Raw genomic sequence first — 14,304 nt, 5'->3', positions numbered from 1 at the left:
GTTCTGAGAGTGCAAGGGCCACTCAAGGATCTGAGCACTCGAGTCCTTTGATATAGCTGGAAGTTACGTTATGGAGATTTAAAATCAAATTATGGCAAATGCTTTGAGCCGGCATGATGACAGGCCCAGGTCTTTAATTGGAGTAACATAGCGTGCACTAAAAAGGAAACACTTTGCATTTGTTTGTGCATATCGACTGGTCAGGGTGAAGGATGACTTCATCCCATCTCTACCTTTTACTTTCGTTCTTTTCTTTTTTTTTTTCCTCCTGTCTCGTTCTGTATCCATCTTTCATCTGCCCATCTACTCTCTCTTTTTTCCATGTTGGAAGAGAAGCAGCAGGCATCCACCACCTAGGCAACAAGGACATTTTCTCTCAGCTCACAGCCTTGAAGATAACCTCAAAAGAACAAACTGTCACCATGGAACGACAGGGGCCAGGTGGCAGGGAGGAAGTTGGGCTTATATCAGGCATCTTTCAGTTCCACAGTGACAGGAACGATTCTATGATGTACCGCTTGCTTCTATTTTCTTTGGATCTGGGTGGTGTCAGTACTTGTGTAAGATGAAGTGGGGGAAGAGGGGAGACATGGGGGTGGGATCAATGTGACTCAAGAATGAAAGTGCCAAGAAAAGTTTTTTTTCTCTCTGCAGGGATGTTGCTCCTCCAGCATTTCTGTAAAATGTTGTCATTGTGGGTTTTTTCTGATGTCCTTTAGCATATTGGAAGTAAACATGTGCTGCAGTTCGCAAGCTTACATTTTTGGAGGGAGCGCTTTATATAAGTTGATTTTTTTTCTCTTTCAAGATGCAGCAAGCTGCTCAGCCTTGGTGTAATGTTAGCAAATATCCCAGTTTTATAGAACCAAGTGACATCCAGTCATTTTGGCATTCATTCAGTACAATTTAAAAACATTTGCTTCTGTTTTCAAGTGTTGCTGAGGAGTGTGATTATGTTTCCTCCAAGTCATGACACTTCAGATATGCACAATATTCTAAATATTACATGTTGGCCTCAATCCAAATGGGACCCTGGGTCATATGTCCACAGAAGTCATTACTTTGCTTAATTTCTTTCCTCTCTGACAAGATTCTTGCATTAAAAGAAATGCTTTTGCGCGTAGTACTATATGTCAGTACATGCTGCTGAATGTTTAAGTTGCCTTTTGGAGTCCATACGGTGTCGTTGTTATGGTACCAACAACTAGCATGTCGAGACTGAACTCACAACACAAAGCACTTGGCAAAACATGCCACTCACCAGAAGGTTCTTTAGTACTTGTTCTGGAACTTTTGCTCTGATTACACAATCTTCCTCTGCATATGGAAATTGACCACTTATCAAATTTTCATTTGCATACACTTTTTTGGAGATTTCTCGTCTTAGTTGGCTTAAAAATTGTGAATATTTTCTAATTCTATGACCACTAAGCAAACTCCATATGCTGAGGATGATCACAAAATATGGTTGAGAGCTCCAGAACGAGCCACTGAATGGTCCTTGTGGTAAAACTATTTGTCAGATTTCTTTATAATCTCAACATATTGTCCGGGTGTGTGTTTTGATGTGTTTCGCCAGAACAATCAAGGTGGAGGTGTATGACTGGGATCGAGATGGCAGGTGAGTGTGATTGCCAAGACATGACATTACTGGTATTAAATTGTGGAAACTTTAGCATAAGAGGTGCAATCAAGACTGTTCGACCACTCTTACTGTTGCGGGCAAACAAAGCACAGGACAGTGATGTGCACAGAACAGTGGGAAGCAATAACCTTTGACACCATCGGCCTGAAACTTAAGCAGAGAGCGCATCAAATTTTGTGTCAAGTCTTTGGGAAACCAAAGAAAATTGCCTGTTTTCAATGCGCCGAGTGGCCGCATTGTCATGTTGGAGAACCCAAGTGCTATCGCAACAAAGTTTAGGTCAAAGGAGTGTTTTACCTCAGACAACTCACAACATCACAGTAGAACTTGTTGACAGTTTGACCCCGCAGGACAAACCCCTACACTTTTCCACGAACCTCCGTTGGCTCGTTCTATAATCGATTTCCCGGGTTTCACACAAAATTTGATATATGTTCCCTTTTTGACGGCTGTAGTCATCCTTGCATGTTCCTCCTGTTCACGCCGAGGCATCTACCCTCACACTGCCACACAGTTTTACCTGGCAAAGCCACGGAGTTGATAGCAATATGTTCTTCTTCTCCTCATGTCTATTAATGGTGGCTTGCAGACAGCTGTTAGGTGCATTACCACCACTTTCTGACGGGAGTAACGCATTACAACAAGGCGTCGGTAAAAACAGGGGAAATGAGGAAGAACAAGAGTCACCTATACTAACAGAATTTTTTTTATATTTTAATGACATCACTAAGCTACGTTTACATGCAACAGAAGCAGCCTCGAAATTTTTTGATCCATCCTCGCAAAGTTACATTCAAATGAAGGACATATAATCTCCGTTGAGCTCATGGTGAACATTTTTACAGAATCCGATCATTTCCTGAAGTTCCTTCTTGTCCCAAACATTTGCCCTGTTATTTGTAAGCTTGTGTTTTTTGTTCTCAATGGAATTTCTCCTCCTTTGTTACTTCTCCCAGCCATGACTTCATTGGGGATTTTACGACCAGCTACCGAGAGCTAGCTCGAGGACAGAGCCAGTTCAATGTGTATGAGGCGAGTAATATTCCAATGTTCTCAGTTGTTGGCTCCTGATATCTTGATTCCCACTATGTCGCATATCTCGGATCCCATTTATGACACAACTACCATTTCTATCTTTGACATCGCTGTTGCACTGTTTTCCATTACTTTAGCACATTCCTTTTCCACGGATATTCTCTACCCCTGCAGCAAACAAATGGATTTAAGATTCACAAAAAAACATATTGAAAAAAGTTATTCCATACGGGACTAATTCATTTCTTAAAGGGCACTTCTATGGGGCAGTATTTGTGCAAGTCTTTCCGCCTTTCCCAAGCAGTTATACATCAAATTGAATACTTCCTTTGCCCATGTTCGTCTTTTTAAAATCCAAGATGTATATTGCAACAATCACCTGGATCATGATAGACATAGAAATGGAACAGCAGCATGTTACAGAATCAATAAGAGAACAATCCAGGGATTTATAATGATCATAGCAATTTCTCAGCACTTCTCCAGGACAACTTAGTTTGATCTTAATAGCATACGATATGGCTCTGTATGCAAATTACTAACCCAACTCATTTATATCTCATCTTGCAATACCAGATTGAAAATGACATTTATCAACATTCATTTTGTGCAGAACAGAGTTCATTACGTTAAGGAAAACATAACAGATTTAAGATCATAAGTATTTAAGCTACTTTCTCTAAACAACCTTTGTAAAAAAAAAAATTTTTTTTAATTATTATTTCTTCTTTTTTTTTTTTTTATGGTTGTATGTCAAAATCTTACCACAAAAGAGAATATGTCAATACCTTCATGCCTCTGTGGTTCTGTGGCTTTCACCAAAGGACAAATACCTGTCTTTTAGATGTCAGCTCCATTATACGCTCCTGTTGATTCCTCTCTACCTCCCAGTGAGACTGAAAGGCCCTTTAGTTTTTGCATCAGCAGATTGTTCAGTGTGTCAGACAAATTGCCACCACCCCCTCCCCCCCATGTTAAATTAGGGGCTGTCACTTTCATGCCTAGCAGCCACAGAGAATTGAGGTAATGAGCTGAGACGTCTTTGGTCTCCAGATTGACATTTCTCTCTTGTTCTGGAAGTGGTAGAATGCTGGTAAAGTAAAGCAAACTCCTGCACCTTAAGCCTGTCTCACCCATCGGATTCATTGTAACCTGAGAATCATGTTTTATTGTCTAATTTGCTTCCATTTAAGACCTTGACTGACATGCATTTATTTCTGTATTAAGTGTTCCTAAGTGATCTTACAAGAGCGATGCTTTTTCATAATACCCATCTGTTATTTCATGCAAATGCAGCCTTTCTTCACCTTGCTTCCTGCCTTGATATTTGTGCCATTTGTCATATGGATAAACTCATTGTTCATCCTGCCTACAAACTGGATACATCTGTGAAGGCACACATTCTCCTCATGCCGCCCACATACATGCCTTGATTACATTTGTTTCAGTACAGAATTATATCGTAACGATAAAAGGGTGTTAAAGGGTGTAAAAGGAAGTAAGATAAGGAATGGAAATGTTCCTTGGGTGTGTGTAAAAAGAAATAGTTGCAAGCCAAGACATTATACAGTTTCAAAATAATGGGCTACCAGTGCAGTATTTTGGTTGGATGCGTATAAAAGGCTGAACGGTTGTGTTGGAGTTTGTTTACAATGTTTACAGCTGAAGAGTCAAGCTTAAAAACATATTTGATTTTAAGTTTGTTAAATAATTGTCTGAATATCTTATTACTGGCAATGCTTCTACACCTATACACATCATGTGACACAATTTGTGTCAATGTAAGTCCGTATCTGTGTATTTGAATAGTACCCATCTTTTATGTAAAATAATTATATATACCAAAATAAGTAGTATTGATTATAAGCTGTTTCAGTCACATGATAGCCAACATTACTTGTACCTGTTGTTGTTTATGTTTTAGGTGATTAATACCAAGAAGAAAATGAAGAAGAAGAAATATGTTAACTCAGGAACAGTGAGTATGCTTCCAGGAAACAAATTTAAATAATTGGAAAAACATAATAAAGAAGCTTTGCTGATTAGGTAGTTCTGACATATAGCTACATTAAAAGACAGTAAGTCTCTCAAGAGTTATCTGCTAATGGTTGTTATATTACATGTAAAAAAAAGAAACCTCAGAATGCTGCAGTGTTGCTTTGGCACTGCAGAAGATTATCATCGCATGTGATGTAATTGGTAAAGAAAAACTGGCAGTATGTAAGTGCGACTAAATTAGGATGAAGATGCAGCAGAACTTGAAGGACATAACTAGTATGAGATCAGAGTGGGCAACACCAGCGGCCAAGTGAGACACCAATTTTTACACATCTTACCTGGCAGTATGAGCATGAACAAGCAATGCATACAAATGCGTTTCATCTTCTCTTCAAACTTGTCCTCTGGCAATGCAAATGAATAAATCAGAAGGCAGCTGGCTCACATTTCTTACTAGAGAGGGCTAAGTACTAAACGAAGTCATGGGTTTTTTTTGCATTTGGAGAAAAACATCAATACTACTGCGTTTAATCAAATCTCTTCTGGTTTTTAATTTCAGGTGACCCTGCTCTCATTCTCAGTGGAGTCGGAGTTTACATTCTTAGATTACATCAAAGGAGGGTAAGAGGGAATGACCACCAGCCTACTTATGCCTCTTACTTAGCTACCATTAAAGCAGAGAGGCATCGTTCATAACAGATGAATAGGGCAGGAATACTTTAAAAATGTGATTTAAGTCAGAAATTAAGATGTTGTTTTCAATGAGGATGAAATATCCATTTCCTTTGATCTCAAGGTTCACGTGTATTCTTGGACCCTTCATTAACCACAAATCAATTTACTCATTCATAGGACACTAAGCAATTAACAGCATTTATGGTCGCCTATAAAATGTAAGTCTGATTTTTCTCTCCTAATCTAGCTGTTTGCTTTTTAAAAAACTCCAAAGAAAATCATCTGGCATGTTCATATTACACGTCATGGTATGAACCTTTGGTAATATACCAGGTTCAAAAGATAGTTTGTATTCCTACTAATAGCAATGATGGCCAAAACCACCGTGATGAAATAATAAGAAAAATTACTTTTAAAAACCCATAATCATCCTTATACGCCCTTCTCTTTCATGGAGTGGCACCACTAGTGCAATATTCCCATGCAACTTCATTAAACTGATGTATAAGTTCAAAGCAGGTGCTGTCTGTAGTATTAAAGTGCCAAAAATATTTGAAATGAGCTGGTTAAAATTTAACTGTCTTCACAGACAAGAGGGCACCAGCACTCTGACCTCAGTTTAGTTTTAGCACTGCAGGTTGACGTGAATATCAAGTCTTTCTCAGGTGAAGTACACCTTTCAGGCGACCCGGGCTCTGCTTTGATCTCCACTGTCCCATCACAGCGGGGTTCGCCTGTCAGAGGTTTTATGTGCTGTGGCAGACCTGACAAGTGTGACAGATTCTGCTGACAGTTCCTGGCTTTGGCTGATTTATGATACAATAACCTGAAGGTTTAGTGGCCTCACTTCAAAAATATCCTCCCCATCAGTTTGTACCCCCCTTAACATTCCTCCAGCACTTACTGGATGGCATACTAGTGGGTTGGTGCAAATGTGGAGCCTCTCACTCTGTTAAAAAATTTATGAAAGTTAGGAAAGTGTGTCACTTAAACTGTCCGAGCTCACAAAACAGGAGAGACGCCACATCTTTTCTACACCAGCTGTTACAGCTTTCATCTTGATGAAAAGTAAAGTGTGAGGGCTTTTACGTCTTATTTAACAACCATTGTAATCATTAAAGGACGTGAATAATTTGACAATCCAAATAGCTCAAAAGCGTTACACCTCAGAATAAAATGTCATCTCAAACTCTGCAGCACAGACACAGTTAGGAGGTGAGGACTGAGAGGACATGGTTGGAATGTAAAGAGAGGGGCCATCTCTCTCTATTGATTACAGTTCGGGGCACTTATATCAGGTTAATGATTTGATCAACATTACTTTTACCAGCCTAGAATTTGAAGTAGGATGAAGTAGTGTTGTAAAAGCTAAAACAGAGAGAGCATGTGGATGTTAAAAGTTTAGTAGAAGGGCAGCAACAGTTGATATTTTGTTCACATTTGACCACCATGAAAAGCAAAATAGCGGTTGTGTTAGAAAGCACCAGAAAGGAAGACAGGTGGGAAAAAGAAAGAGACGAACCACCACATAACACGGCTGCTCATTTGTTGCTGTCAGAAAAAAATCCCTTTCTTTAATATTGACTTTTAGCTCAAAGGTTCAAACACATACAAACATACAGAGAGTGGATGAGGAACCTATACTAAAGACCTAAAATTCCATTTCCTGTTGAAGATGTACAATTTTCAAACATGCCTCATGCAGAGATAGTAATTCATTGAAAAAGTCCTCGTGAATTAATGAATTGAAGTGTAATTAATGCTGAGGTTAGCGGGGTCAGGCTGTGGCATATTCTCTCTCCCCACCCCAAACCGAAAGGTTAATGTGAATCCTTAACTCATTCATTTTATTATCATTCTTTTGCTGTTGTCTGCGGTGACGCTCACAGATAATGAGAGGCTGTCGCTCGGCCCCCGAAGGCCTCGTCTCATTGTCGTAAATTAGCAAGAAGAGGGGAGTGCTTCATCAGCAGGGAAAATTGGATTATGATTTGCTCTTAAGTGCTCCATCAGTCTAATTGCTTGTTACTCGGCTCGGTGTCTCAGGGGCTCCCCACCACCTCCTGCTTTTTCCTCGTGGAGGTGAAAGTCAGATAAACACGATAAAGAGTAATTACGTATATCTTATTTGACAACACAGTGAATGCACTGTGTGTCTTCAAGAAATCAGTATGGGCAGGGACAATGTTAAACATTGACCTGAAAAATATCATCCCATGATGTATTTTGTAATGTTTCAATGTTTCTTGCCTCTTTTAGGGACAATTTTTTCCATGCCGTGTCACATACTGAATGTGTGCCATGTGTGAGTTATTGTATAGCTATCTTTGAGAGGACCCAGTTTCTTTTTAAATGATCAAAGTAAAGACATTTTGGCTGGTCTTCATTTTCTCTCTCCCTTTTAAAGGGATTTTTGAGGGTTAAGACTTAGTTTTAGAGTTCAGGTTAAAGTTAGGTCTAGGGTAAAGGTTGGGGGTTAATAAAAGTAGAATACTGGCACTCAGAAAAATATGCAATATGTCTTTTTTCAGCCATAAGCCATCTTCAGCATTAACAATAAATGTGGAAATGACAGGCTATATGGAGACAAAAGGGGACAAAATGTCCAATCAGCTACGAGGATGCATGACAATGAAGTCCACCTGAGGAGGATCCACCCCTCTGGATGAAGGGAGGCTGGGGTTAGACATTTAGTTGTGACGGTGAGGGAGTTAGGTAATGCATTACGTCAATGAATGTCCTCATAAAGACAGCTGTACAAATGTGTGTGTGTGTGTGTGTGTGTGTGTGTGTGTGTGTGTGTGTGTGTGTGTGTGTGTGTGTGTGTGTGTGTGTGTGTGTGTGTGTGTGTGTGTGTGTGTGTGTGTGTGTGTGTGTGTGTGTGTGTGTGTGTTTGTTTGTTTGTTTGTGACCACTGGAATTTAATGAGGCCTGGCATGTTGTTATTGCTGGCTGGTTTCTGTAGTTGATTTCTCTGATGTCACCCTTCTCCATCCCCCTTCTAGGACGCAGATCAATTTCACTGTGGCCATTGATTTCACAGCATCTAATGGTGAGTGATACCAGCAGCCAAGTGTGTTTGAAGGAGGGGTTAAGAATAGATAGTAGTGCTCTTTGACTGTGGTGTATCCAATATCAGAATCAATCACGCAAACAGAAGCCGACAGAGCACGCACACATACTGTACACACAGCGTCTCCAAGAAGTGATCGCCTTTTGTGGAAAGTTCTGGCTCCTAAATGCTTTGTCAATACGCTCTAAATGGAGATTATACCAGGAATCTTAGGACAAACCCAATACAGCAAATGGAGCAAAACCCTCAACTTGACACGTTGACATTAGCATCTGAAAGGACCACACTTAACTCCAATTACACTACTTATGCTATTAATTATGACTGAAAACACCACCCCAAAAGATTTATCTGCAAGGAAGAGCTCTTCAGTGTGAATCACAGTTATTAGTGACAAAATTGAATTTCCCATTTGCACCCCTGACTCCTGAAATTGTCCAATCGTAGTTCAGCAACCATCGGGGGCACAACAGGCCTTTCTGCTATACCAGAGTCTATGGTAACATTTGCTGTTTACAATGTACTGTTTCTGTATTTCTATGATGTCCACAATGATCGTTAACAGGTGAGGATGCTGCGTTTTTACCTGGAGGCTTTAGCCATGTAGCTTTCACCATTTATCATGATATCATGTATAAAGCACATGCCGTGTATGAGTGCATATATACAACCACTTCTGAAGAGTTTTTTTTTCCTAAACAAGCCAGCTGGAGACATTTAAAAAGGAGCCACAGATGGTAGTTTTCAACAAACTCAGGGAGGCAACTTTAACTCAAATAGATTGTGAGCTATATTGATGAAGTCCTTTGCGATAGCTGTTGTTTTAACCTGCAAAAGCAACACTAGACAGAAATGAGAAGCCTGCTTTTGTAAACCTCCATCAGATATATGGATCAAAAATAAATATGAATTTTTTTTTTTTGGTTAATCTGTAAATGTTATGGTTTTAAACTGCAGATGCCACATGCAAGAATGGAAAGCCTGACATTCAGAGCAGCAATAACTGCCGTATAAACAGTGTGGGGTGCAGCAAACAGTTCATTTCCCTTTACTGCGGTGTTAGCCAAGGTGACGTGAAGTCTGTTGTTCCACTGGAGATAAAATCCCTTGTTTTATAAATTGTGAGAGAGTGCGGCCTGGCCGGTCAAACAGCAGGACTTCCTCCATCAGATAGCGAGTGATCAAATAGGGAGCACTGTGTGGTGTGATATGACAACAACATTTTCTGAAGCACATCCAAAACATCCCAGCTGGGTTGTTGATATTTAATGACAGCAGGTTTCCTCCAACAGTTTGTTAATAAGTTGCCTTTGATTGTGTCACAAATTTGGGAATTAAAAGTTATAATCCATAATCTCTGAGGACTGAACATGAGAGCTCGACCTCAACGTTACATGTAATTTGCGATCAGTTGCCGCAGTAAACACAGCTTCATTTTTTAATGCCAAAAACACACCCAACAACAACATCTTGCATCTAAGAAGTCAGAAGACATCTTATCCACATGACAACCTTGTGATTGATTGACGTGTCAACAGGGAACCCCTCCCAGTCGACCTCGCTTCACTACATGAACCCCTACCAGCTGAACGCCTACGCCATGGCCCTGAAGGCTGTTGGGGAGATCATCCAGGACTACGACAGTGACAAGATGTTCCCCGCTCTGGGCTTTGGAGCCAAACTGCCACCTGATGGGCGAGTGTCGCACGAGTTCCCACTGGTAAATACTCCTCACCCATTTCACCTTCAACTACTCAGTTCAGTTGATTTTTATCGAGGCTGTTTGATGCCTCTTTATTTCCCAATTCCAAAATCAGTACCGTAAATTGTCTTTATTCATTTTATATATTTGTGTGTGACCTTGCAATAAGAAATTATTAGATTGACATATGTTTTTACCATCTCTATCTTTTCCAGAATGGAAATATGGAAAATCCTTATTGCAACGGCATTGAAGGCATCTTAGAGGCATATCATCAGAGTCTGAAGACAGTGCAGTTGTACGGGCCAACCAACTTTGCTCCTGTGGTGAACCACGTTGCCAGGTGAGAGATCAATAGAGAGAACAGCTTCTACTTTTTCACTCCTACTAAAGTTGTAAAAACATGAAGGTTTCTCTATTATTCAGTGCAAGACCTGTAGAGGCATTTTCACCTTTATTTTACTCCACATGAGCCAAACATCCTTCAATTTTTCAAGCTTAGTGATATCAAGCATGTAATAAAAAATACAATTCAATATGCAAGTTTAAATTCTCTATCATGATCTTCTTTGCTTGGCATCAGTGATTTTTGTTTCATCCCTGTAGGTTTTTCTCTCATGGCAATGTTCCCTCATAATTTATATCCGAACACTAGAATTCAATCATAAAAACAGTAAAATCCTGAGAGATTACCTCACAAATTTATTTTAAAAGAATTTATATGCGGGGACTGAAAATCCATGGATTTCTAAAAGACCTACAGACGAGGTGTAAATGATCTGTTCATCATCAACCAGTTTCAAATCAGTTTTTGTGAAACGGCAATGTTTGTATAAAGACTGTGATCATCACTGATCTTCACAACGTTCCAGTTATCACATTAAAAATAATTAAAATTCTTACAACTGGCCTCATTCGGATTATATTTCTTTGCCAGTGCATTTCTCACTCTAACAATATCTGCCCTTCAAGACACATTAAACAGGCTGTGATGTGCTTCAATAGAAATTCTGATTGGCTTCCAGCTTTCTAAAGAATGTAGCTAATGGATTCAATAACAAATGGGCTTGTAGTTGTTTAAATGTACTGACATGTCGCTCACAGTTAACCATACATACAAAACTATAAAAACTGTGACACAACCTGCTAAACTTTTACCGCTCACTGTCATCGTTTCGCTCATCGTCTCATCTGTAGAGCCATATTCAAACAGTTCTCCATCTGATTAAGCCGATGCTCTATTGTTATTAAAAATGTCACTCTGAGTCACACTTTATTAAAACTGTTGCAATGAGCCATTGCTGTAACAACACAAAACCAGCTAGTATTTAGCATTTGAAAAGGTGAACTCCTATCGGAAAATATTTTAACAAAGAGATTAATCTGTGAATCAAACACTGTACGACAGCTTTGTTTAAAACCTGATTGTTTGGTTTGATTCATCGGTGTGTACTCGAGGCATTTTATTGAGTGTTATCTGAATTACAGCAATAACAAAGAATATTTTTATTGAATTTGCATGCGATGAGACTGCATTATAAGTCGTGTACCGTCGTGAATTTATTTTCCACATCAATGTTTAGATAAAACCATGAATAAATCCTCAGGTCAGATTTGTATTAAAAAGATAACACGGCAGCTTCTAATGTTTGTCTGTATCTGTGTATGCAGATATGCAGCTGCAGTGCAGGATGGCTCTCAGTACTTTGTGCTCCTCATCATCACAGACGGTGTCATTTCAGACATGGCCCAGACCAAAGAGGCCATTGTAAATGTAAGAATGGAAAGAGGACGGGTGGGTGGGTGGGGGGCGGGGTGATGCACTGTGTGGATAGTTTGCAGAATTCAAGTTACAGTGATGGAAAACTGAGAAAAGTAGATGACCGAGGTAAGTGAAGAGGTAGTGTTTAGTGAATGGTGGGTAAAGGGGTAATTCATTATTTTAAATTGCTGTTTATTCACTGTGTTAACAAACTTAATTATTCATTCACTCTTTTTAGCCCTAATAAAAAATAACTAACTGCATCTCTGATTAGCTCTAGCATTCCCTCAGTCAATAATATGTAGCCCAGATGTTTTTCGTGGTTGTCACTCCAGTCCATTCACAGCAGGAGCCATGAGACAGTAGCAGTTGTTCTGCAATATGTGCAGCAAAAGGACTGAAATGATGGATTTAGGTACCTGACATTTTTGTGCTGTAATTGCTTGGTAAAAACCTTTTAGATTGCACAGAGAACTATCAAGACCAATATACAGACTAATCAATTCCTATCAGAGCACAATTCATAAATACGGCATTTGAAAAGACTTCCTTCCTTAATAAATTGTGATTTATTCCTCAGAGCTCTCCCCAAATGTGTTCTCCTATTTATCACAGCCATAAATAGCACGTGCCTTCCTTTTCCTTTCCTTTGGTCTCTTCCTCTTTTCTCCTCCTCCTCTTCCTCCTCCTCCTCCTCCTCAGCCCGCCGCAGGCTCAGAACACCCAGCAGACTGGATTTAAAGGGAATTTGCGACTGTTAGTCAAAACATTAGAACAGCCACACCTTCCTTTTAAGATCTTGCCTGCTGCTCTATCTCACTGCCTCCACTCTTCTGGTCTACTGATGCTTGCCGCTTCCACTGCTCCCCTTTTAACTCTCCACGGATCCTTGGCGAGGGAGGACACAGTGCTGAGGATATACAAGTCTTTCTTACACTTATTCATGCTGTATCTTCAAGGAAGACCTAACTAACAGAGAGAGACGAGAGCCTGAGTGGAAATAACTCTGCATGAACATCTGGAGAGTGATTCTGCTTATGCAGGTGTTTGATCAGTGTGTGGACATGTGGCAGGACAGTTTGTGAGTGTCCATGCAGCGAAACAGAGGGGGCTATTAGTCACTATAGAAATCCACCTGTCAATCACTCAGAAATCCTCTCCTCCACTCACAGCCTGGGTCCCTCTGCGGCCTCATTTTATTCCTCTCCCTTGCTCAGAAATGAAAAACAAAGACTTTTTCTGTCTCTCTCCATCTTTTTCCAACTCGAAGATCTGAATCTCGTTGTGTTCCACTGCTCCCTCTGTATTTCTGTCACCACATTCAGTCCGTAACAGAATCTTCTGCTGCATTTGATTTGTTTCCTTTCTCATCTTCTGCTTGTTATCTGTCAGAGCTTTGTGCTTCAGTTCTTTGTCAGTGCAGGGACTGACAAAAGCATTTCATTTCCAAACCATTTTACTTCCATTCACTTTGTATTGGTTGCAGGACTTGTGGTGTGAGAGGTAATGGGAAACCTGCTGATGTGAAACCAAGTTCAAAGTGCAGAGAACAAGAGAAGAAGAAACCTTGAAAGAGAACTACATTTATGTAGATATTGGTGTCGTTCGTGCATCAGTAATCCATTTCATTTTACAGACAGGATCTGGGTTGTTGCTGCAGTGGGCTTAATCAGAAGCAGCACCAGTGACTGCAGGGTCTCTATAGCACACCATGTACCATCTATATGGTCCATTGCTCTCTGCTTGATTCCTCCAGGGTCCAAACTCCAGTGGTAATAGTTGTTGTGCAAGTCATCAGTGTCCCGCATTCTACTTTGCATGTAATGGAGTTAAGCATATTATACATTAATCAACTGTTCACTATGCCCTGTAGAACTGTTTGTTCTGGCATTAGTTATATGCAGTTTGCAATAATAACAGAGGCAGATTGATCACTCAATGTTCTGAATAATTTTTAGACAGATAGGTCGTTGATTGCTTCTCATTTCCAGCCTCCATAATTATTTCTAGCAGCAAAGGACGACTGTTGCTGGCAGATTTTATCAGTTGTAGTCAGCTAGAAAATGAAAGGAAAAAACAAGGCAGTGTAGGTCTTTATCAACTGCATACCTCCAATTCATTCACATTTTATAAGTGCTCGAAGAGCCAAAAATCTCTGAAGCGCACGTCACACAAGAGAGACAATAAAAACAAATGGAATGGTCCAAGTTTACTTTGAGGGTGTATTGATTGATTGACAACATCAACTCTAAGCCTCGTTTTGATCCACTACTGTTTGCCCTGTTAAACTCACTGCATTACACGTGTATACAAACTCAACACTTCCTGTATCTGTTTCAGATTAAAAGTCCTTGTAGCTTTTCAGTTGACAGAAACTCTTCATTCCTTAACAGGGCTTTTATTGTGAAACATTT

At 39.9% G+C, this 14,304-nt stretch overlaps 1 protein-coding gene across 2 annotated transcripts in view; it reads left to right on the top strand.

The window, feature by feature from the left end:
- Positions 1-14,304, top strand: part of cpne5b (copine Vb) — a 122,100-nt gene that overhangs the window by 96,465 nt on the left and 11,331 nt on the right. For both annotated transcript variants that reach the window (XM_069710501.1, XM_069710492.1), the window contains 8 exons: positions 1,580-1,621; positions 2,602-2,677; positions 4,605-4,658; positions 5,238-5,299; positions 8,359-8,405; positions 9,965-10,146; positions 10,344-10,471; positions 11,800-11,902. In XM_069710501.1, the coding sequence (XP_069566602.1) occupies positions 1,580-1,621; positions 2,602-2,677; positions 4,605-4,658; positions 5,238-5,299; positions 8,359-8,405; positions 9,965-10,146; positions 10,344-10,471; positions 11,800-11,902 (694 nt within the window). The remainder of the gene's footprint in view (positions 1-1,579; positions 1,622-2,601; positions 2,678-4,604; positions 4,659-5,237; positions 5,300-8,358; positions 8,406-9,964; positions 10,147-10,343; positions 10,472-11,799; positions 11,903-14,304) is intronic.

Source organism: Brachyistius frenatus, unplaced genomic scaffold (assembly GCF_029030835.1).
Source record: "Brachyistius frenatus isolate BFR_SWC_R1_liver_20210118 unplaced genomic scaffold, ASM2903083v1 Contig_4, whole genome shotgun sequence".
Lineage (NCBI taxonomy): Eukaryota > Metazoa > Chordata > Actinopteri > Embiotocidae > Brachyistius > Brachyistius frenatus.
This window is presented reverse-complemented; position numbering and strand designations above follow the sequence as displayed.